This window comes from Mytilus edulis, chromosome 2, assembly GCF_963676685.1.
Source record: "Mytilus edulis chromosome 2, xbMytEdul2.2, whole genome shotgun sequence".
NCBI lineage: Eukaryota > Metazoa > Mollusca > Bivalvia > Mytilida > Mytilidae > Mytilus > Mytilus edulis.
Window position 1 is genome coordinate 60183793 of NC_092345.1, and position 26483 is coordinate 60210275.

General features: G+C 31.8%; 2 protein-coding genes across 3 annotated transcripts in view; both read left to right on the forward strand.

Moving 5' to 3' along the window:
- LOC139512561 (uncharacterized) overlaps window positions 1-21666 on the forward strand; it is a 110450-nt gene extending 88784 nt beyond the window's left edge. For both annotated transcript variants that reach the window (XM_071300277.1, XM_071300278.1), the window contains 15 exons: window positions 322-535; window positions 3084-3940; window positions 4273-4387; window positions 6452-6646; window positions 7683-7719; window positions 8849-9139; window positions 10427-10468; window positions 11366-11514; window positions 11996-12197; window positions 13433-13549; window positions 14327-14481; window positions 15657-15773; window positions 16745-16859; window positions 19425-19518; window positions 21204-21666. In XM_071300277.1, coding sequence (XP_071156378.1) covers window positions 322-535; window positions 3084-3940; window positions 4273-4387; window positions 6452-6646; window positions 7683-7719; window positions 8849-9139; window positions 10427-10468; window positions 11366-11514; window positions 11996-12197; window positions 13433-13549; window positions 14327-14481; window positions 15657-15773; window positions 16745-16859; window positions 19425-19518; window positions 21204-21342 — 2839 coding nt within the window. In that variant the 3' untranslated portion in view covers window positions 21343-21666. The remainder of the gene's footprint in view (window positions 1-321; window positions 536-3083; window positions 3941-4272; window positions 4388-6451; window positions 6647-7682; window positions 7720-8848; window positions 9140-10426; window positions 10469-11365; window positions 11515-11995; window positions 12198-13432; window positions 13550-14326; window positions 14482-15656; window positions 15774-16744; window positions 16860-19424; window positions 19519-21203) is intronic.
- Window positions 21667-23245: 1579 nt separating this feature from the next.
- Window positions 23246-26483, forward strand: part of LOC139512564 (uncharacterized) — a 53234-nt gene continuing 49996 nt past the window's right edge. Inside the window, exon 1 of the mRNA XM_071300279.1 lies at window positions 23246-23335. The gene's annotated coding sequence lies outside the window, so the exon portion shown is untranslated. The remainder of the gene's footprint in view (window positions 23336-26483) is intronic.

Below are 26483 nucleotides of genomic sequence, written 5' to 3' on the forward strand. Positions count from 1 at the left end.
TTTCATATGAAAGGGGGCTTGCATATTTATTTCTAAAATCTGCCAAGCCCCCTCCTCAGAATCAAATGATTGTCCCTTTACATATCATTATTCTAATTTTGTTAAAATATATGATAAACAGATCAATATATGGCAAAATACGTATCGCATGCTATATCACCACTCAATCAAATCAACCCTTTTATCACTCATATCAGTATTATTCTATATATATTCAATAATTCTAATGAGACCGAGATCATGCACTTACATTTGTAATTAAATTCGGAATGATGTTTCCACTGTGGTTGCTATATATTCATCGTTGTCAAATTCTTCCAGGTATAAATTGAAATATTCAATAACAACTGGTGGATATAGGAAGCTTAGAAATACCCATACTTGGAGTTATGTGAGAACAGAAACGTACTCCGGTATCAGCGAAGAAAACTCCATGGAATTCTGGTTTGACTATGATGAACCAAACCATTGCACTGAAGACAGCAGTTGTACTTCAAATGAATCCCCACTGCAGTTGCAAGAGGATATAACAAAGGTAAATTAGAGCAATATCACATTTGTAGTTTACACATTTCCAAAGGTCAAGATTGAATTAAGAAGACACATCGATGTAAGAAACAAAATCAAATAGAGCATTTGAAGTCAAAATGTTGATACCAGGTGCGTCGACACGTAAGAGTCTACTGCTATGCATGCATTCTCAACCGGAAAATCCACACTCGGTCAATATGATACTATCGGGAAATAGAAACAATCAATAAAATAATGAATTAAAGGACTCAGTATTATAGAATCTACATGTAATAATCTAATACTGCGATATATAAAATCATAAAAATACTAAACTCACATATCTTATCGGTCAACCACTTATTGATGGTCACTGTTATTGTCGATTTCAGTTGTCCTTCACATAACTGTGAACTCGCACACACTGTTTTTGAAATCAATACAATGTTAAGGTTCAGGAGCGTACCATATCACTTGGGTACATATATACGCCATGAGATGAGGGCAAGAAGATAATACTATGTTACTGCTAAGACATGAGAATAATATGAACGGTATCAATTTCACTGCAAACATTTTGCATTCCGAAAATACATGTAACTTCTGTAGGGCACAATGCAAAATATTTTAAAAATCTCATTTTAAACAATGTCGAATAATATCAAACCCCAAAAGTTTCATCATTGCACATCACCGATTAAGATGTATCGGTATTGAAGATTTACTAATTAAATCGAGAGGCTAAAGATCCCAAAGGGTCATTATTACTATGGAAAATAAGAAATTGAATGGCACATTTTCATTAATATTTCTACGCATGTATTATTTTATTTCATATAACCATAATTAACTCTTATATGTAGGAATATTTTACCCTAGGGTTATAATTCATCAAGTATAATATAAATCAATCAATTGATTAAGACGTTAGTATTGTTGAATTTATTGTGATTCTATAGTCTAACTACTTGACTCTTTGCAAAAAAAAGAGAATGGGCGAGAGTTTCCCCTCTGCATCAGAAAATGGTGTACACCCTTCTACTCTTATCTGCCAGTATAAATGAATAAAAAGTAAAAAGGCGCCGAAAAAAATTTAAATAAAAATAATTGACATTGAACATTCCGTTTAATTTATGATCCACAACCATGTATTAACTTTCACATATCTAAATTTTAACTTGCAGTTTACATAAAACCCCAACAAACATTTTGTAGGAGTTTGTAATAATTTAAGTGATACAATACGAGTCATTGATACATTAAAAAAATCATCAAAACATGGGATATCGCTTCTTCAAACTGTCTTAGTGATATTTATATAATGGTCTTCAACTTGCACAAAAGCATCAAATTATAAAAGAAAGAACTTTAAATATATACGAAAATGACAAAACAAATTGCAGTATCCATTACCAGTATTATGAAATGTCAACTAAGATGCTTATATTCATAAAATACTAAAGTCGTTTTTACGTTGATGAAATCCACATATTGTTTACAAGATTGACACTGTAGTAGATATACAGTTCTTATGTTTTGCAAGAAGAATTTCATTGTATTGTATTTAGACCTTTTTCTCGAAATGACTACTGATGGTAGGTTGAATACCAAAAATTATGACAAACGCGATGATTTTAATTTTCCTATAGTCAACTTTCCATTTCTGTGTAGCAACATCCCAGCGGCACCAGCATATGGAGCATATGTGTCTCAATTGATACGTTACTCTAGAGCTAGCTCAAAGTACGCTGATTTTGAACGAGGAATACTGCTTTCTCAAAAGTTGCTAAGCCAGGGTTATGAATCAATCAAATTAAGGTCATTACTAAAGAAACTTTACGGTCACCATCATGAGCTGATTGGCCATTATGACAAAAGTGTGTCAGAAATCATATCTGATATTTTTCCTCAGTCATAATAACCTTCCATCATTACCGAACTGAACAAAGAAATAACACGTCGGGTGCCGTATACGGTTTTTAGTGGAGTTTGTGTTGTTTCTTAATTATTATTTATAACTGTTGATGTAGATGTCCTTTGGTTGTGTGAGACTTTGTTTACTCCTTGGTTTTGATTGTTATTGTCTTAGTACCAGTAGGGTGAATGTTGAAAATCTCGGTAGTCAGTGTTTGAATGCGAGTCGAATATCGATTGCCCACAATCCTTGCAGTATATATACATAGATAATTTTCGTCAACATTCGTGGTTTATAAGTACCAGCATTGTCTTTATTCTTATTGAGTGGTACTTGAGTGAAATTGATAGCATGCTTTTGTTTTATACCGAGTTTTGATTTGAAAAGACGATTTCGAAACTGTTAGTTAGAATGTTAAGGCAAAATAAAAAAAAAAAAAAAAACGACTACACAATGTCATCTTATAAACACTATTTTTTTTTTATATTATGCGGAATCCGATGTGACGATAATGATGATGAAGGTGCACTATTTTATGGTGTTTTTTTTCATTCATGTATGAAAGAGAATATTTTAAGTAACTATTCATATCACTCATCTGACATTTAAATAAACCGTCGCAGGTTATATGCTTAATTTAATTTCTTATAATTTGAAGTCACCAATTTCACCAAAATGGTCCGGATGGATTGACAAGCTTTCGGGAATAGAGAAATATGTCATAGAAATTTGGAAAATGGAGTATAGTATCGATTACTCAGGATTAAGAGAACCAGATATTACAACAAACGTCAATCCAGTTCCGGATTATATAACGGTAGTACTTCCTGAAAACCCCATAAAGTTTCCTACATACGAACCAAAAGATCCAGGGGTTTATTCTGTTATTATAGAAGTTAATGACAGAGCGAATAATTCTAAGTATGCCAGAAGATTTGTTATTTATGACAACACATCAGAAATAACTACTAGTGAAATTGATCGCTTGTATGCAACTTCTGCATCCAATGAATCGCATTTTTCTTGGATGACAAAGTTTATTCCACAAATGAATGTGTCATGGACAAATCATTTTTTAAATGATGTCCACGAAAAGGGTCATTTTTTGACCAAGATTTTAGACTATACACCTAGACTGAGTGATAATATAACTAGAGTCGATTACAAGAAAATCCTACCAAAATTTGATGACTATGAGGGCGTCCGAAACAAAACGGCAATTAAAAATATAAACTCCATTGTGCGATTTGAAACCAGGCATGGAAAAGTCAGCACAGAAATACCACAGATCGGATGGGTTCCTGTTTTACCTCTACGGGAAAACTTTACTTTTAGGTTGGATGGAATTGATATAGAGGATGGAGATTCTCACCAATTTTGGGTTCGCGCATTTGATATCATGGGTAATACAAAAGTGGACTCTACCATTGTTAATTTTGATTATAGTGCACCTTTTGTTTACCCACCGAAGATTAGTCTTAACCTGAAAGATGGAAAGTATCCTTTCTCAAGCAGGTAATATTTATTTTTTCTTCTTTCTATATTCAAAAAATGAGACATAAATAACGTTTTTTTCTAAATAAGTTTTTTTTCGTCATGCTTATAACTGTGTGTTCTTGGGGTCTCATATCGAGTTAGGATCACCAAGTTGATGTAAGGAACGCTAATTAATAGCTCTTACAACAAATCTACCTAAATTTCTTATTATGAAAAACTGTGACTTTTTTTTAATCGTCTTCACTGATTTTATTTGGATCAATATGATAAACAAGCTACTATTATCAAAACTATTATATGTATAATTATTTATTGTTATTCTGGTTTTGATATATTTAACGTACTTTCAGTGTTGTTGTGTCAGCAAAGGATGTACACAGTGGTATAAAGAAAGTGTCATTTAAATTCAAAGTAAACGAAACAGAGGAGATCAGAAGCGAACATACTTTTGACATACAAACAAAGGTAAAAAAAAAGCAAAGTTTAGAAGTGAAGTAGAAAGTACAGAACATATTTTTCTGGATAGATAATTTTAGTTTACTTAATTATAAAAAACAGAGTCAGACGAAAAACCAGTGATATTGAAACCCATAAGTCGAAAATAAACCGAGAATGTCAGGGCACAAACGAAGAGAAAAACAACCGTCTACAAAACACAACACAGAAAATTAAACAAAAAAATACTGAGCAACACGAATCTCGTCTGGGAGAGATCGAAAATATAATTAGATCCTGCTCTACAAGAACGACTTACCAGTCCTGTGGCTCATTTAAGTACACATGTGTGATTGTAAAAACTTTGTGACTTGATATATGAAGATGTGGTATGAGTGCCAATGAGACAACTCTCCATCCAAAAACAATGTATAGGTCAATGTATGGCCTTCAACACGGAGCCTTGGCTCACACCGAACAACAAGCTATAAAGGTCCCCACAATTACTGGTGTAAAACCATTCAAACAGGAAAACCAATAATCTATATAAAAAACGAGAAACACGTATAAATAACAAACGACAACTACTGTACGTCAAATTCCTATCTTAGGACAGGTGCAAACATTTGCAGCGGGATTAAACGTTTTTAATGTTAACAAACCTTCTCCCTTTTTTCTGAAACAACAGTATAACATCACAAAATAGAAAAAACATACGCGATAAAATATCAATTGGAAGGCTTAACTCATCAAAAAAACGTAAATTGAGTTGTTTACTTCTTATATTAAATTATTATATATATAATTCTTATATCAAAACTATACCAAACAGAAACATCTGAAAAATGTTAAAGTCAGCATATGATATTCACCAATAAAAAAGGGTCTATATGATATTCCCAAAAAGCTCTAAATAGCTCAGACTTTTCAGGATAGATCTGCAATCATTACCAATTCCTTATATTACGTTAAAATATACGTAAAGCAAACAAGTCATGCAAATCCCAGCTTTGTTTAGCGAAATTAAAGTTGTTGTTTAACTTTCTTGAGATGAATTTTTTGTCGTAATCAATGGAATAAAAACAAATGTAAAGATACACATGTTAAAAAATAAAAATAAGAAAAAAAAAGACTAAACTTAATTATACGAGAAGAAGTGATAAATATGGTCAGCGAGAATTTCATTACTCTTATTCACATTTGGCCAATCACTTTTACTGAATGATAGACCAGTATGTTAATAAAAAAAGTATGACGAAAATGACGAACACCATACAACAGTACGTATACCTGATGAGTATTTTGTAGACAAAACACGCGTCTGACGCACATATAAAATATCAATCCTGGTATTTATGATGAGTTAATTCTACATTATTTTTTAAAATCATGCCGTTTTATACATTCTCACATCGGCGTAGAATAATTTTATAAATCAACATAGCAAGTAAAACATTACACTTTTATGGTTCTTAGCTGACCGAAATAAGTCTGCTAAATGTCCATGTGCTTGTCAAAAGTTGTCAATATCGTCAGTTGTCTTCGTTGAGTATATTTAAATGATTTTGTTTTATTATTTAAGAAATTTACTGTTGATCGTAATTGGCTGATAGTCCTTAAAAATTTACTGGAAAACTATCTAAATATCATTCCGATTTCTAGCTTGACATCCTGCAAAGATCATGTCTAACGTTGACCCATATGTTGTGTTTTAGTCGTTAGGTCGCTGTCATATTGACTTTGACCACGTATCTATCATTATTCTTACACTGTTAAACAAATGGTGGAACCCTTTATCTCAGTTGGAATAGCTTTTCAATGCAGATATTTCATTTGAAATGTTAAACATGTAACTATCAATCAATTCAACAATTTAAAAATCATTAATATTAGGTGTTGGCTACCATTGTTATGCGGAGCAATTTAAGCTAACGGAGCTCCTTATTAAACTTTTGTTATTCTATTATTTATAACATCTTTGATTTAATTGATTTTCAAACTACAGCCGCATTTAGTTTTTCCTTTTAAAAATTGACAAAACTGATGTTTATTATGCATATACTATAATTGTTTGTTTCTCATTCCTTATTTTAGACACGAGACTACTGCGATACACAACCAAAAGAGTGTTACTGTGTTCGGATGGGCGATTGTTTCATGATAGATACTCAGCTTGAAATTAACAATTGTTGGATGAAGGTTCCTATTGATAGCATTGGAAATGATGTCTATGTGCTAGAAATTACGGTGTTTAATTCTGCAATGCTACAATCAAGCATTACAAAAGAGGTACGTGAAGATTTAGTCATATGAAACTGTAATTTTGTAAAAGAAAGTTGAATAAGTTATACATATTTATTAATGTACTGCGATTAAATTATTGTCTTTTGAAACACTTCATCGCTAAAATTTATTTGTATGCATTTACCCTTCATGCCTCTAACTATAACTACTTGTTAGAACTGCGGCAATCGCACGGCGTAAGTGCGAGGACAAATTCATGATGAAAGAATGTAAATTTTCTTGTGTATAATTCGGAGTTTAGTATGACGTCCATTATCACTGAACTAGTATCATATTTGTGTATGGGCCAGCTGAAGGACTCCTCCGTATGCAGGAGTTTCTTGCTACATTGATGACCCATTGGTGGCCTTTGGCTGTTGTCTGCTCTATGGACGGGTTGTTGTCTCTTTAACAAATTCCCCATTTCCATTCTCAATTTTAAACTTACACTGAAAGGTTAATAATAATAAATGACTAATGATACATTCTATTTAAACATACACCAAAACAATTCACAACTGTTAAAGAAATTTGTTTTTAACCAATGCCAACGTAAAGAAAATATTAGAAAATAGCATTAGTCTATTTGTTTACCTTTTGTTAACGTGTTTAGCGTGCTCTGTGTTGATTGTTTATCAATGTCACGATACGGTAAATTTCTGCAACAAACTCGAAAGGTTTATTAGCTTTCGAATCAGACGTTCAAATATTGACTGAATAAGAAATTATGTCGATAACACGTTAAAGATTCATATTTAAACAAAAAAGTACGTACAAGACTAAATTTAGTTTATATGCATGCACCTGATCATCGTATGATGTATAAACACTGTTTGATAATTTTTCTTTCTTTTTCACCCATTTTCAAATTTAAGAATTCTGTCCAAATATGAAGCACACGAGGAATATTTATACTGTAAATATCAAAATATAACAAGCATTACATCCCACACTACATAAAAGTTAAATACAAAAAGATATTTGTTTGTCTGACATATATTATTTCTATCATAAATGTACAAAATATCTTTCCCCTCAATAGATTGGAATGGTAAAAGAAGTTAATGGTGTTCAAGACTGTAAGTTGCGTTCTTTCATTTTGGCTGGGTCCTTTTTATCTTGCTATTTATGATATACATAAATGACGGAAACATTTAAAGCATTTCTGGGTATTTGATGCTGAATGACATGTAAGCAAGCGACTTTACTGATATGTGTTACAATTTGAATTCAACTTTAGCTTGTTGAACATTAGATGAAAATACCACTAGTATTTAACCACCTACTGTATTTTCCAAATACAATATGCCGATAAGCATGACAAATCAGTCAAAGTTTCAATAAAAAATTCTCTTAAATCAATGATTACGATGAGGCGAAAACTATGATTATTGTCTTGTATTGAAATGAACAAACAAAACAAGTTCCATATGTATGGCATTCAAAGGTATTCTTGGTAGGCATTACTATACGGATTCTTCCAAAGTTAGTAGAAAACACACAAATGGGGGTGTAATATACATGTATACCAAAATAGTACGGTTAATTCAAAATGACAGATTATCATAACTTACATGTAAAAGGCGGTCTTTCAGTAATTTAACCTGATGTTTTTGGAAAATATAATACTTTCATGATTTCATATTCCATTCCATGCAATTTTGATACAAGTGCGTTTATATGTGTTGTTACAGTAGTGATTGTATAGCACTTCAGATAATATATATATAAACAGAAGATGTGGTGTGATTGACAATGAGACAACTCTCCACAAGAGACCAAAATGACACGGAAATTAACAACTACTGGTCACCGTACGACTTTCAACAATGAGCAAAGCCCTTACCGCATAGTCAGCTATAAAAGGCCTCGAAATGACAATGTAAAACATTTCAAACGAAAAAAACTAACGGCCTTATTTATGTACAAAAAATGAACGAAAAACAAATATGTTACACATAAACAAACGACAAGCACTGAATTACAGGCTACTGATTTGGGACAGGCACATACATTAATAATGTGGCGGGATCCGAACCCTCCACTAACCTGGGACGACAGTGGTTTAACAGTACAACGTAAGAACGAACTATAAAAATCAGTTGCAAAAGGCTTTACTAATCAGATGGACAAAAATACAAGTGGACGTAGCCGGGTATGTTTATATTCGACAAGCTGCAAAACATGCATAACAACTCTTTTTTTCAGATTTCAGTCCTTCGAATATAACCGTTTTAAAAGCAACAGGCACCAGTGTCAGCATTCAATGGATTCAAGCCCCAACATGTTATGAAAGGGCAGGAATATCGATTGTTCTTGTTAGACCAGATAATTCGACAAAGGTTTTCAAAGTTCATAAAGAGGCAACAACCTTTGACCTAACAGGTTTATCACCAACAACATCATACTGGTTTAACATGACAACTAATTATGGAAATGATACTCACTTTGTCAGCAGTTCTGTTCCGACTAAATTTTCATTTGTTACTACCGAAGAAGGTATTTTGCTTCTTTTTAAAATCATATTGAATTGCGTGTGAAACTAAATTGAGAAAAAAAATAGAAAAAAAATATCCTCACCAATCCTAACCAAACCTTAAATCATTAAAAAGGGGTAACAAACTCGATATATACTGATTTTTAGATTTAACAAAATTGTATCTAAAATAGCAAGTCTTATTACTGAATTAGAAAAGCTATGCCTTCATGCACAACATACATTTTAAGTGGAAAGAGTTAAATGCTTGCTGCACAGTTAATTAATCTGCAAATGTATGCGAAATAATTTTTTCACTTCATATAAGTCTTTAGAATAATCGTATAGATTTTCCATTAAAATGCTTTCAAAATTAGGACTTTTATGGGAATGAAGATGATATAGACAGTAATTATTTGCCAAAAAATTATTTTTATTTTAAAAGTAAATACACAATAAAGTTACCGCCAACAAATGTTAATCGACAAAATATCGAAGTTTTGTTAACAAGGATTTACGCTGCTAACATATTCTTTTGACACCAGGGACCGGTTAATTATCTCTTAGTTAAATTTTAACCTTGGGTTAATTATCATAACCCTGGGTTACTTTCTGTTGTTCATCTTGCTGTTGATGCAGGTTTAGATAGAGAGAAAAACCTGCATGCCATACGTACTGATTTGAAATTCAGATTTAATGACAAAATAGGATTAATGATCATACCTGTTACTGGTACAATAGATGACAATGAGACAGAAAAATAACGGAACGCAAGTGATTGACGAAAAACGTTAACGAGCGGTCTTTGAAGGAAAGTTGATAAACCGTTAGAATAATATCAAAAATTTGCACTCACAATCCATCTGAGACTATGATTGGTATCATGTTGAGAAATACGCAAATAAGTTTACTATAATATATGACAGCCTAGTCGATAAAACTGTTTTGTTTCTGCTCCTGATAAGTTTTGTAATTCTTGGAGGTGTTTTTATGTATACTTTTGTATACTTTTGTATCTTGTTTTCTGTTATTCCTTTTGTTTGGTCAAGCCTTATTAGTCTAGCGCTATATCAAACATACCTTTTGACATTGAATAAATCGGAAACTTATTTGCTTTGATGTAACAATTTTTTCCGGTTTACCGTATTCCTTTAAATTTGAGCTTTTGGTAATTAAACTATAGATAAATTAGATGTAATGATCAAACAATCCATTTTTTTCATAGTAAAATTTGACAAGTTGCTCTAAAATGTGGACTGGATATCTTATTATCGAAATCTATAATTTACTTTGACTTATTATGTTTTTAGAAGTTGGACTATCTGCCGGTGGAGTTGGTGGACTAGTTGCAGGTAATCGTGAATTAGTTTTAACAATATATTGCAAGCAGTAAAGCTCATCACAAAACAAATGAACAAAAAAACGTAATATATCATTATACAATTAAGTCGAATGTTTCTATCTTATCTTAAACAAACACGAGTTAATAGATTTGATTTTTAATTCCTTTGTGCTTAACTCAAAATCCATGCATACTCGAAGGTATCTATAGAGATTTTTTTACAAGAATTATTTAGTAATTGAGGTTCCATTTCAATAAGCTCACATGTTGACAGAACAAAGTCCTAGTAATTCTGTTTAGATTAATTTTTAGCTCACCCGACTTCTATATTTTTTTATCTGATCTTTCCTGAAAAAAAAGAAAAATATTTTAGATGTACAGTTTAATTTTGAAATTTTAAAATTCTCTAGTTCTCGAAAAACGACAAAGAGAAAGAGAGACGACGAATAGTGACAATCCAAAATCACAAGTCGATTAATAGTAATCAAAGGTACCAGGATAGTTATCAAGGGTACCAGGATAGTTATCACAGGTACCAGGATAGTTATCACAGGTACCAGGATAGTTATCACAGGTACCAGGATAGTTATCACAGGTACCAGGATTATAATTTAGTACGCCAGAAGCACGTTTCGTCTACATAAAATGTTAAAACTATCAAACATATAGGTCTTATAAAACAAATTCATGCTCCCCGGACCAAATTCACTCAAGTTAATTCTGGCAATTATGATTAACTAATTTTTATCATATAGCTCAACAATTAATCATTTTTCACGGCTTTCTTGTTTTTTTTTGTACGATTTCGAATTGGAAAGTAATTCGTTTTGAGAATAGTAGTAATTAGTTTTTCTTTTGTATTTGTTTGCAATGCTGGATTTTCAATTACACTATTATTTTTTGTTAGGCTTTCTTATAATCCTGATTGTTGTTATTGCCGTGCTAGTCTTTCTTGGGAGAACTGGTAGACTACAACCTGCTAAACAACAAGTTACTGCAGGTATACGCACAATTAGAAATACCATAAGAGTACGTGGTACAAGTAGTGGGCTGAATGTGAGTATTCTTATCACTTCAATTGAAGACAATATACACTCTTGTTTATAATTCCACTTGATAAATATGAAAAAAACTTTGAACTGAGTCTGTAAGGAAGACTAAGCAAAAAGGCAAAAATCACAAAAAATACTGAACACTAAGGAAAACTCAAAATGGATAGTTCTTAATCCAATGGCAAAATTAAAAGCTCAAACATCAAGTGAATGGATAGAAACTGACTTGGTACAAAACGATTTATAACTTAATCGAAAATTGTATATACATTAAAAAAAGAATTATCTTTAGATTTCTTCAGTTTTCTTTGTTATGTCTTGTGTACTTTTGTTTGTCTGTTTGACTTTTTCTTTTTTAGCCATGGCGTTGTCAGGTTATTTTCGATCTATGAGTTTAAATGTGCCTCTGGTATCTTTTGCCCCTCTTTTAAATTGTCGAGTTTGTTTTTTTAATATTTTTAAGTATGAATCATTTTATTATATAGAACCGTGCTTTTATTTCAAAAGAAGATGATGACATATATTTCTACGGTGGTATGGATACCAAAGGAGAGAAATCTTGGGCTTTGTCTAGAAAGGATATTTCTTTAGAATCAGAACTAACACGGGGACGATTTGCAATCATATATTTAGCACAATACTATACGCACCAAGAAGCTAAAACAGTGATTGCTAAGTCCCTAAAAGGTATTGTAGAATTTACTTTTTTTTTTCGCATACTGAGACATTTAAAATATATGCTTAGGGTTGAAGGAATTTTATATATCTGTAAATAACTTTTGAAACTACATATGCTTTAATGCTGCGATTGAATACATGTACACATATAAAAACCAACTCATCGCAAATAAATTAAATTGGACCGCACAGTGAATAAAAAAACAAGTCAAGTATGCGTATCTAATGAAGGCTGATGTGCATTTAAGCATTTATTTTAATATAGACAATCGTAGTACTTATTTATCGTAAGACATGTTTGATAAACCGTCCGTTTGGAATAAATCTTAATTTAAGTAGTTTTATGCATATTAGCCCTGTTCCTTAATTACATCGAATATGATGAATACGAACGATGATCGATTATGCTGTCCTATAAAAAAAAATACTTTTTGTGTTCAAATAATGTCCAAAAAATAAACTTCTGTAACAGATTCGGAATAACATCATTTTCATGAGTATAAGGAAAAATTATGTCATAAAGATGGCAAATATTTTTAGCGCCGTAACCCATCGTTCTCCGCTGGAAATTAAAAATCATAGTTGCTTGCCATTGATGTATACGGCTTTATCCGAGCAAGCTATTGTTTTTTTTATGATTTCAGTTGCATCACTCAACAATAACTCTTTGAGCAAATATCTGTATATTATTACTATTATTACCACGAATGAGAATTTTGTCGCAGAGTTTTAGGAAACTAAAAATATGGCGTTCTGAATCTTTGTTTATAATAAAAGTTCAATTTGTTTTCTGATATTTATCTGCTTTATCTTGATCTTATATTTTTACCGTATAGTCAGCTTGTAAATGTCCCGACATGACAAACGTGAAACAATTACAATAGAACCGTCCGGTGTCATGTCATATTATTATGCATGTCATGTATCAACAAGCAAACGTCTCTCATTCAGATCAAAACATAATACTCCATAGTTTTATTTGACTAATAAGATCATTCATTTGTGACACTGCAATTATAAAAATATTTTGACATGCAATGAAATATGCTGTAAATGATAGTATTTTGCAGTACTGAAGATTTAAATTCATCAAAGCAATGAGTTTGAAGTAAAAGAAATATAAGCATGGTTTATTACTCATTGTTTGAAAACTAGAAGAGAGTCAGTAATAAACCGTAGTTTGCAGTGAGTAAAGTTGCTATAAATTTGTACTAAATGCAATCATATATTATTACAAATTCTAGATGACCAGAATGAGGAAAACGTGGTGAAAATGAGAGCTAAGATAAATTTTTATGCGACTAAAGTTGGACATCATAAAAATATCTTGGATTTCATAGGTTCAGTTGAAGATGATGTCCGTGAGTAAATATAATTAATTCATTTTATTCAAATGACTGCTTCAGTAATTATATGATTTAAAAGATACTTAGGGCTTATGACTTAACGTATTTAGATTCGAGTGTCACTGATTAGTCTTTTATAGACGAAACGCACGTCTGGCGTAAATATAAAATTTCAATTCTGGTATCTATGTTGAGTTTATTGACTGGTCAAATTCGCGGGACAAAATGTACATTCAGCTTTGAAAAATATATAAAAAGGAACACTTGAACTGTTTTTCTTGATTCACAAAAACAAAACCCCAAAACAAATAAACAATAAACCAAATTCATTACAGAACTTTTGCTAAAAAGCTGAAACCTTAGTATCTTTGTTTCTTAATAATTTCTTAATCTAACAACAGAGATTTGATAAAGGGTTTGTAATAAATCAGGTTAATTCATAAACATTAGTAGTGGTATTGACCTCGTGATGAAGTAAATGAAAATAAGACTTGATTAGTTCGTGCCGACGAAGGAAGCACTTTTCTGAATTAACCTTCAACAGAAACTTTTCAATTAAAACGTTCGAATGCCATGTATGAATAATGATATATGATCAAAAGGTATATAAAAACGACAAAATGTTTGAAGCCAAATTCATTTAAAGCCAACTTTGTCTGAGGGAGTTGAAAACCTTAGTTTCTTTAAAACAAATGTAATTTATCAACGGCCAATTTACAAAAGATTTGTTTAACTCGTACAGTAAAACATGCTATTCCAAAAGCACTGACCTTCGATTTGATTACTTGGTAGGTGGTCCAATGATGATTCTAGAATACTGTTCGAAAGGAGTGTTGAAAGAATTTCTTGAGTCTGCTAGATCAAATATTACAGTAGAATTAGAGGAGAGATTGTTCCGAATGGCGTTTGGCATTTGTAACGGAATGGACTATTTGGCCTCTAACAAGGTATTTATAATGCTTATGTATTTATGTGGATCAGTTATATTTTACGAATTTTTCTATGTAAAGAGTTAATCAATACCAGACTGTCATGACAAAATAGAAATTCCAGTGTTTAATTCAGTGTTTATAAACCATTTTAGTGCATTAGTTAAGTGGCTTCCCCATTATCAATGAAAGTAATTGCAGACCAAAATGGAATAAGTGCAGGACAATTCTAAAAGCACAACGCAATAATAAAAAACAGAACCGTTATGAAAAGAACAGAACCATCATAAAGTCAATGATTTCTATCCATTTATTTAATTTTGAGTTTTAAAATCCAGAATGAAATCTTGTGCATTGTTTGCCATGAACTGCTTTGAATAGGACACAATATACAGCTATATTTACATTTGCATGTTATTCCATCAAATCATTTTAAAGTATCTCTTTTAATAATGCATTTTGTATAATCGGAGACATGTATACATGTCTATGGTATATTATGTATACAATTTCTCCTCAAAAAGAATAATTTGTCTTGATGAAATATTACTCATTTACGGTTTGATTAATAAAAATATTAAGAAATGGGTGTTTTCAAATTGACCATCTTATTTGTCCTCGGTCAGATATTATGATCTCGGGGACTGTAATGCTCCTGTCGTTACCTCTTGCCATTACAGGCATCATCAGCCATTATAATTTTCTGTTGAATAGTCTAGTCTCTATATGTTGGTGTGGTCTTATGCTTTCATTTCGTCGCTTTTATGATATAATTGTATGTTGCTGCTTATTTAACATTAGAGCTTAATTGCTCCTCAAATGTTTTTCCCTAATACATAATAATTTACTGCGTGCGGGCATATTGATGGTTTTTTTTGTTTATCTCTTGATGGTTCGTTGTTGAGGTACTGCAACAGTTACGTTATATTGATACTCCGTTTTATACGTAATTCTGGACCATGTTGACGGTAAATTTGATTTCCAAATGAAATTAACTCGATACAAAAACCTAACATCATCCATCTTTCAAGTGTGTATGTAAAATTCATATTAAGCTCAAGGATATTCAAATTCAATGAATTCATCGTAGATTGTATGATATATCCCTCATAATTCATAAAATGTGTAATGAAATATGAATGCGTCTTGTTTTATTCATGCATAAACAACATTTGTTCCTTTTTCAATAACAGGTAGTACACAGACGTCTCGCTGCACGTAATGTGTTACTAAATGATCTGCATGAACCAAAGCTAACTGGATTTGGTCCGGATCCAGATGCAAATCAGGATGAAGATGCCAAAAACGCTGTAAGCTAACAATTTAATATGATATTTGAATATTTGATAGTGTGCACTATTTAATGTTTGAAACGGTTTTATTTAAAACTTGTTACATAATAATATTGGTAAGAACAAATTACAACTAAAGGTCCTTATTCGACCAACTCAATATGTCAACGAATGTGAGACTAAAATTCAAAATTTAGTTTGAAAAATAAAAACATATACTGGGCTACTCCCATGATTCGTGGCTAATATATAATAGCTTGACCTATCACAGATCTTATGTTATTCATTGATTGCTTATTTCATTTTGTTTAAGCCTTTCTTTTATGCAGCAAGCAATAATTCATTCTTATATTAAATCTTAAGCTAAATCTAAATCACAATGTATCGTAATGTGTACTTCCTTTTTATTTAAAACAAAATCTGGATAATGAGATAGGACTCATATTATTTTATTTCGGAATCATCATAGTATGATAAAGTGTACTCATCATGAAAAAGCTAATTGCACGCCACAGTGTTTGAAGGTTTTGTCTATATCGACATACAAATAACATATTTGATAATGCGAGAGACATGTGACCAATTCTGTTTTTACATATGTATTTTACATTCAGTGATGTTGTTAAACATGAATCGTCATGTTTAAATCATCAACATAAATATCAGAATAATATTTTAGATTCTATCGAATATTCACTTGTTATAGTTGCTAGATATAAAATATCGTTTTGTTTTTGTATTATCAAAAATACATTTCGACTCTGAAAACTTGAAATATTTTCAGGCACAATTATTCAAAACTATCATATATCATTAACACATTAAAATATGTTATGTTTCCCTTCTACACAAACAAACCTGAGAAATTAGTGACATATTAGACAAAAGCTAGAAAATACGTCAAAAGCTCAATTGTCACCTGCACACACTATTTTTTATATGTTTGGCTAAGTATATAGTGTAATGTTTTTATAATTAAACTTTTGCAGGAAAGAGTACCGGTCAAATGGATGGCCCCAGAATGTATGAAAACCACAGCATACGCAAATGAATTGAGTGATGTTTGGTCCTATGGTATCGTAATGTGGGAGATATTTTCTCTCGGTACGTATTGAACGATCCTTTGCAGTTTTATATATAGACTGCCAATTGCAATATGCTGTTCTAAACCTGTGCCAGAACTAACCACTACAAAATTCTGAAAGTCTGAAAAGACCAGTTTTTGTCTTAATTTGCATGAACTTTTACTCGACATTCTCCATAAGTATGACTTGTGTCTTAATTTTTCTTGACAAATTCTCATTTATATCAAATTTGTTTGAAATTTACTTGACATATTCTCGACATTCTGAATATGGTCTTAAATTTCTTGACAAATTCTTGACATTTGAATACTGTCTTGAAATTTCTCGACATGTTCTCGACATTCTTTTTTTTTCTCAGTATGGCTTGACATATTCTGAACATTTTGAATTGTGTCTTAAATTTACTTGACAGTTCTGAGTTTTACAAATCATAACCAATATTCATGATATAACTTTAATCTTTATTTCTGTTTATATGATATACTGTTGTTTCAAGTTACACTTCAAAAATAAAAATTGGGCATGTAAAATAATTGAAAATTTGGGTATATAAATATCTTAACAAATGCAAATATGGCTATGCAATGTAATGTATAAAATAATTTAAATGTGGGTGTGTTGATATAAAACAATTTAAAATTGGGTATTAAATAATTAGAAATTTTGATTCCTAAATCTTATAAATTAAATGATTATAACCAATCATATTGTAGACATATTTCATTCTACATTCATAATATTCAATGTTTATATGGTAAATAATTATTGTACCAAAATGTAGTTTATATAAAAAGCAAATTATAATGATATACAAATCATTCATTTAACAGAGGAAAAATTTGTGTAATGGCATCTGTTGGAATATACATATTAAGTATTACACATGGACAGGATGTTCCCCATAAAATTAAGGTATTCCACACACAACTGTCCAATAGAAATTACTACTTTACCTTTAATAAGCCATGCAACTTATAAGTTGACCGAGCATGCCACTACAATTTAAAAGTTTTATTTATAGATGAAAATGAAAATCATCATTTTGATGAAAAAAAAATTGAAGTAAAATTGATTTTCTTCATCAAAATTATGAAGTTAATTATTTTAACATAAAATAAAATTTAAATATTTTCCAAAGATTAAAAGAAAAGTATTATCTACTCCAGAAATAATAAAAAATAAATTTATTTATAATGGGTCCATTTCTATAGAAATCATTCATTTGGTCTTATGAAATGGATCTGAAACAGACATGAATAATATAGATCTAAACATTTTTTTCTTTTCTGGAAGGAGTTATCACAGATATCGATTTTTGTTAAAATATTCAACACTCAAATTGGAATAAAAAAATGTTTTTGGTTGTCCTAAAATATGAATAAGGTTTTTGAATCAAGATGGGAACAAATTCTTTGACCTTCACGAAAGCCCCCCCCCCCTCTTTTTAAGCTACACAAACCCAAAAGATGAATTAATAAAACTAAATCAAAATTAATCTACATGGGGGATTATTCAGGGTATTCCAACTTAGTTGCATCAAAAGGATCCTTGATTCTTCAAAGTACAGTTAAGCCATATAACAGCAATAGAATATCATAAACAGTGCAAAATAAGTCTGTTCACATTTTAAGGCGAAATTTATACTGTTGAGATAGTGTCAAGACATATTTAAGACTGTCAAGAATGTGTCGAGACATATTCAGACATTATTGAGAATGTCAAGAATATGTCAAGACATATTCAGACATTATTAAGAATGTCAAGAATATGTCGAGACAGATCGCGACATTATTAAGAATGTCAAGAATATGTCAAGACAGATCGAGACAAATTTAAGAAAGTCAAGAATTGGTCGAGACTAATTCAGACTCTTATCAGATGATACAGGAAGTGTCGAGAAATTTTAAGACAATGTCCATACTGTCAATACACTTGTCAAGAAAAATCAAGAACCTTATTAGACAAATTCATACTATGTCAAGAATTTTAATAAATTATTCGGACAAATTAAGAATGTCGAGTAAAAATTCATGCAAATTCAGACAAAAACTGGTCTTTTCAACTTTTTGACTTTTGTAGTGAACGTTAAATATTAATTGCCATCGTTATGTATATTAATCATTTTATTATATGATCTGATATTATAAGATTGCTTTTTAATTTATTATGTTAAAAAACTGCTTTTAATTTTTCAACTGTGATGATATATATGTTACATATATTCTGCTTTTGAAGGATGTTTTCTTTTAATCGATGTATGTCTTGAACTATTACTCTTCTTTTTTAGACTGATACTGTAAATAATTGGCAATAAACTTATAAGAACTCCTTTTTTTTTGAATATATATAACTGACGTTAAAGGAAAATCATACATTTTGAGCGATATAAGACATCCATTTTTGGAAAAATCCGCAAAGTACAAATAAACGGCTGAAAAATTGCTAGTTGCTGATAATATTGTTAATATATTTTAGAAAAGGTCTACGAAATATAGATATATCAACAGGAAAAAGATATCCCTTTTACTGACTTGCTACTCTTTAAAAAAAAACCAACCGAATATAATCTTCATTATTTTTATAGGTGAGACTCCTTATCCAGGTGTGCAAAGTAGAGATGTACCGGGTATGGTCAAACGTGGATATAAGATGAAGAAACCAGAGCATTGTGATGATGTGTATGTTTCAGTCTTATGTCACTTTAAGTTGTGAAGCAATGTATTCATAAACTTGTTAATTGCGGTATCAAAAGTAATGACGAAGTACACGTGAACAGTTTCTCTCTTTTCATATCCTCCAGATATCTGTTAATGATTTTTAACTTTCTTTGAATCCTTAGTACACATGTAAGCATCTTGTTCACATATCACTTTAACTGTCACCTAGACATTTAATCAATAGAACTAAGTCTTTACTGGCGTTAAAATTTTACACTCATTACTGAAATGACGACTGTATTGCATCATAACTAAAATTGATAAGTAAAATACATCCGTAGTTTACACAATTAAAGTACTGTGTCACTTTCGGTCAAAAAGGGGGACGATAAATCCGATGAACTCCAAAGATAGATTGCCAAGGAGCCTTATTAAAAGGGTTCATAGGTGACCTCTTGCAATGTGAAATTGATCATGCTATCCAATATATACTCATTGCAGTATGACAGTCCAAATAACTATAAATTTCACCCGAACTACCTCTATTATAGAACATAGCTTTTGGTCTTTATTGATAATTTGTTCTCGTCCTCAACATGAATAAAACAATTGCCGCTGGGCGTTAAACAACCAACAATTCTTAAATCTATAATTCTTACGACGGAGATATATCTATGCAAACTGCAACTGAATACTGAACACTAATTCCAACAGCGCTGACATATGGAGTATATATAAATCTGGTTTATTTGATATTCAAAAGATTGATATTCCCGTTTTGATGTCCTTCCTATGAGGTTCTGCGTACCAGTGTCCAAGACGTGATTTTTAATTTTCGAAAGCTTTACTGTACATGATGAAAATAAATTGTTTCCCGTGCAATTGGTTCTCATTTTGTTTCTAAATTCTGTCAAAGGTGTTTGTTACAATTTACATTTTGTTTCAACTTATGTTTTTTAATGTTTCATTCGTATTATATAGCTTATTATTCCAAGTGTAATACTACATGAAATTGATCCTGCTTTTAAAACGTATCATCGCATTACCTTTTCCTATAAGACCGCATATAATTCTTTAGCGTTTTTTTTTTATTTCCGAAGTTTTTGTGAAGTGCGTACTATTAATACTTAAAATGGAATAAAAACATTCCATTACATACCGTTTTCAGTATAACGTTAAATATTACACTAGCTCGGAAAACCTTTTATTCAATAGTGATGTGAAAAGAAGGTAAGACTATATGTGAATTTTATTATCCCTGAAAAACCTAATATCTGAACATTTTGGCCAATCATCAAAAAGAAGAGACATTAATTGACGAAATGCACATCTAATGCCGAAAAATGGCACCGTTCGTATTATAAACATCACATATTCAAATACACATCCAAATCCATTTTTTTTGGACAAAAACAGATGCAAGTGTTAATTTTGAATAGTAATAAATGAACTAGAAATACAACTTAAAAATTTTTGTACACATTTGTAGCACTTATGATTCTAAAAATAAAATCAATAAGCTAACTCTTTTTGAGAATACGCAATATATACCATCCAACTGATGCAATGATATCGTTGTTTCAAATCTATATCTTTTGGATCATGCATTATTTTCCGGCTTCTTTCGTTAATAGTAAGTGTTATCGTTGCCACAAAACCAAGTAGTCAATAATGATAAAATTTGTTATTTGTTTATTCATTAAAAGGTTCTACAAAATCATGCTGAAGTGTTGGCACTATGATCCTCGTAAGAGAGCTGGATTTTCTCAAATCAAGGAGGAATTGAATAACCTATTCACAGAAGCTCCTGGTGATGATTATTACTACAGAACAAATGAACTATGATTTGATGTTGCTTTGCGATTATTGCTGTTTACAGCTTTAAATCCAGAAATCAGTGGACAAGATTTGACATTCATTGACCAAAATTTGAATTTTACCTTTGTTTACAATGTATTTCATTTATTATATTGCTTATGCCAGGTGAAAGTCCGTTACTAGTTATCGTACTGAGGATCTACCTTTTCTCGTTTTGATTGTGGACTGCAATATCATTTCATTATTTAAAAGCTTTTATTATTATTTATTTTCAGATTGCCGAACAAACTGAATTAAAATTGTATTGTTTTGCTTGAATTATAATTGCATAAATAAAATATTTTCTACTTTTGTGTAGACTTTATTAGAAAATGCCAACACTTTATGAACTTTGTTTCCATATACATCATTGTATTTTTTTTTTATAAATTTGGATGTTTCGATTGCATGAGTCAAGTCATGCTGAACTAAGATAACCGATGGCCTATTCCAATATTAAGCGTTTGCATAAAAGTCATTTTATAAATAAAACACTTTTAAAACATATTAATCTTATAAAAGTGTTAAGAGTGTGTCCGTCAAAGAACTTTATTACCACTAGTCAAATTTTATAAACTTGTAACTCATTTTCACCAAAATAATGTGTTAACTGGGAAGTATGCTAGACAGTTAGCAAAGTCTTTATGTACATAGGTCGACAGGTCTGCTGTGTAATACTTCACTTCTATTCTTAATGTTTAATTCAAAGATCGACTACATTATCTCATTAAACGTAGCTTTTTCTTTATGTCTAAAGTGATCAACGTATTAGTTGTAAATCAAAGCTGAGGATACCAAACACAGAAACCACCTTATGAGTCCATAAACACCTATGCCAGGACACACCTTGCTTGGTATTTTAGAGGCGAATTAGCAGCAAGAAGTTGTTGTTACATTTAAATGCCCCTGATTTAACTCCCCTGATGAAACGCCAGCTTACAAAAAATGTGACGCACACCTTAAACTGCGTGGGCTCAATTAAATAGGGGGGAAAGATACAAGAGGGACAGTCAAACTCATAGATCGAAAATAAACTGACAACGCCATGGCTAAAAAAGATAAAGACATACAGACAACTAATGGTACAAATCACAATATAGTAAACTAAAGACTCAACAACACCAACCCCGCCAAAAATAAGGGATATCTCAGGTGTTCTGGAAGGTAACGCAGATCCGGCTCTATGTGGCACCCCCTGTATTTCGCTTTGACCTTGTTTTTTTTTAAATTTATTTGAGTTTAGAGCATTGAAATACGATATTAATGAATATAATCTGTTAACTTATTTAAAGGATGCAAAGGATTTATGCAGATTTTGAAACTTAAAAAAAATTGAGCTGATATAAGTTATCATTTTTATATCATATTTTAATGTTTTAAACTGAATTAAAGTCTTATACATGTACATGTTTGCAAAACATCGGGTTTTATCCGATACAACTCGAGTAAAACATTAGCGCTCTTCCTTTCAAATTATTTGAATTCTCTTTGAAGTAAAAATATAGAATTTTGATCACATTTACGTGTTGGTTTGCTGTAACAAAATGAGTATATTACTTCGGTGTTAAACATGTTTAAGATATGATATACGGAAATTTCTGAAAGATAAATGGTATTAGTTTCAAATGTGATATTAACCTTTAATTAATACATCATGTACATTGTGTAATAATAGTTAGACAATCATATTGACTAACCTACTACTATGATTTGATTAAATTAACCATCCTAAGGCTTAAGATATATATTTTTAAATATTCTAATAAAATTGCGGTAATACATACAATCCAGACTGACTATGGATGCCAGCCAGCGTTGTGTTTATCTGTTTTTGTAAAAACTACATCATTTGCAATTTAATTATATATTTGCACACTTACATGACGTAACACACATACTGTAAACAAGCATTCAATGCATAACACATATCACATTAACATGATAATGGAGGAATCATTCTGCATAAACCATCCTGTGGAGTGTGAGTTTTCTTTTTGTAATTTTATAATGCGGTTTGATCACCAAAATATATAGTACACAATTGTTTTACCCTGGTGCTTTTAACATGTTAATAAGCAGTTTCTCGAGAGAATTGGGTAGCAAACCACAAAAATGTTAATTTTATTTGATGCTATACTTTTCTGCTGTGTATAGCAAATGATAAAATCAATTGCACATGGTTGGAAAGTAACGTTAGTGCATGTATTTTGCTACGATAAATATTTAATTTGCACTGTACCTCTGTTTGTGTGGCAACGTATGTATATCTGGATGATTTATAATTGAAATGCAGTTATGAAAACAAATGTCAATTTGGATACAGACACAGTTTAAAGAAGCACTTTCAGACAAAACCTCTTGCAAAGTATTTTAAAATTTCTTTTAGATATGAAATTGATGTCCTGTTTATTTATTAAAACCATATATGATATAGTCAGCACTTGCATCTAATATTTTCCTTTACATTTAAGTTTTGAATACTACCTTAAAAAATACCTGCTTCCAATCCTAATGTCTTCGATATTGAACATTTAGAAAAATACAGATGCAATGATTTTAGTTCGAGGTGTTAACTATATTAACATGTATTGCATGATACAACAAAGATGTGCGTACTCAGAATATTTACATTAAATGATGGAGAAAACGAAAAACGCTTTCACTTAATCAAAACTAAGAATAATAAACACAAATGTAACAAGAACTATCTTTAAAAAAGATATCCGACGTATTTAAATTTGAGTATATGTTTAAAACTATCATTTCGATAACCTTCAGAAGCAAAAAGATACCATTTAACTAACGTTTTCTCTGTTTGTGTTCAGTATTCTCGGTCCTCGTATCTTTCTGTTTACATTCACCAAAACCCCTCGAAAATCTTACATGCCTATGTGCGTTCTAAAAGTTATGTACGTTCGTACAACAAAGTTTACATTAAAAATTATATAATTGTCCCGAATAAACAGCTGTCACGAATGCAAAGATCTATTGGAGAAACAATTATTTTAATAAAAATATAAATCTTTATAAGATCTAGTTCAAATATTTATAGTTTTTCACTTGCTTTCTATCACGATATAATTAACGAGACGTTTTTTCAAACACAACCAAATCACCCACCATGACAGCATTTTGTCTAATCACAGAAAGGATTTTCGAGCATGCGTATTCTGTTGCCATAGTTAAGCGTCATTAAGTTCAAAGGGCACAAACCGAAACTATACCGACTACGTCGGAAAAAAGCAAACGACAAGTGCAAATCAGGTCATAATACCGTGTGCTTATCATAGAGAAACATCTAACACCAATTTAAAAGTCTCTGGACTAACAATTCCGAGGTTCAAACCAACGACCCATTTGTACTCAAGGCAACCCGCTACCACGAGACCACTGTATTATATTACAGTTTTGAGTACTATTGTATAATTATGATATTTGTCGGCTTACGAGATGGTTATATTACGGGATACATCTAGAACATGTCTACAATTCGGTTTCACAGTTATCTCTGCCTATTGATTGTTCTAATGCCGGTTAAATGACTGGCAGATAACACACGTAACCTTTTTGAGCTAACACGTTTTTTTAGAAGAAGAACATAAACAATCATGTAATATCGCAGTCCCACTAGGCCACGATCGCACTACGATCTGGGAAAAAAATGCAAATTTTGATGATCGTAGTACGATCGTGTAGATCGCAGTAAGGTCGTATCACGATCGTGGTGAGGTCTTCAGGATCGTAATGAGCGTGGCCAACTTTGAACATATTCAAAACAATCGTGGTGCGGTCGTGGCGAAATCAGGTCGTAGTAGAAGCGTAGCGAGAGCGCAGTAAGATCGTAGTAAGATCGCAAAGGTCGTTGTACCATCGTAGCGAGAGCGTAGCGAAAGCGTGATTCTATTCGGAGAACCTGCGCTACGATCTCACAGCGACGTTATTACGATCTTACTACGACTATCACATTCCCATTGCGACCCAACTACGCTTCCACTACGACTTTACCACGCTGACCATAGTACGATTCTAGTACGCCCTTGCCGTCCTCATCACGCTCTTCTTACGACCTGACTACTTTCATACTACGACCATTATTCTCATTGTAATTTGCACATCGAATATATTGAATCTCCCCAGGTTTTGTTTGTGTGTATGTAAATGGGACTTCTTATCCATGTTCTCTAACGGCTCAATCATGCTTTTCGTTTTCATATAGATTAAACCGTTGGTTGTCCCGTTTGAATAGTTTTACACTGGTAATTTTGGGGGCCCTTTATAGCTTGCTGTTCGGTGTGAACCAATGCTCCGTGTTTAAGTCCGTACCTTGGCCTATAATGGTTTACTTTTAAAAATTGTTACTTTGATGCATATGGAGAGTTGTCTCATTGGCACTCATACCACATCTTCCTATATATATATATTGACACGTCTGTGTCATCTCTGCTATCGTTCACTTAAATATCGTCATTTTAGCTTGATGAACCAGCAATAGGTTGTAATTTAGGTTAGATTGGTCGGGCCGAAATATATTCTGGATCAGGATTCGTTACTATCAAAGCTCCCTCTGTCGCCTCTACATCAACCCCTACCACCACGCCCACGTGTTCTAGTAGGTTTTGGTGGCATGACTATTGTTTCCGAGAAATCTACGTATTAATCAGAAATAGAAGGAATGAAACTGTATTGATATGGAACACAATGTTGACATTATTGCTGAGAACGTAGTAAGATCACGGTATGAACGTCGTATAATCGTGGTCAGAACGTGCTTAAATCGAAGTAGAAGCGTGGTAAGATCGTGTTGAAATCGGATAACTCGTGGTATGGTCGTAGTGAGAACGTGATGATCGTAGAAAGATCTTGATAAGCGTAGTGATGTCGCAGCATAAGCGCGTTGAGAACGTAGTATAATCGTAGCGGGATCGTTATAAAAGCGTAATGAGGACGTGGTAGCATCGTGAAAGCAACGAAAATTTACAATTTCATGCCGCTCATACCGCGACTTCACCACGATCTGAATTTATTTTAGATCGTGGTGAGCGTGGTGCGATTGTGGTCCAGTGGGACTGGGGCTTCAGCAGACTTTATGTTTCAGAATAAATCAGCCGTTTTTTTTTTTAGTTAATTTT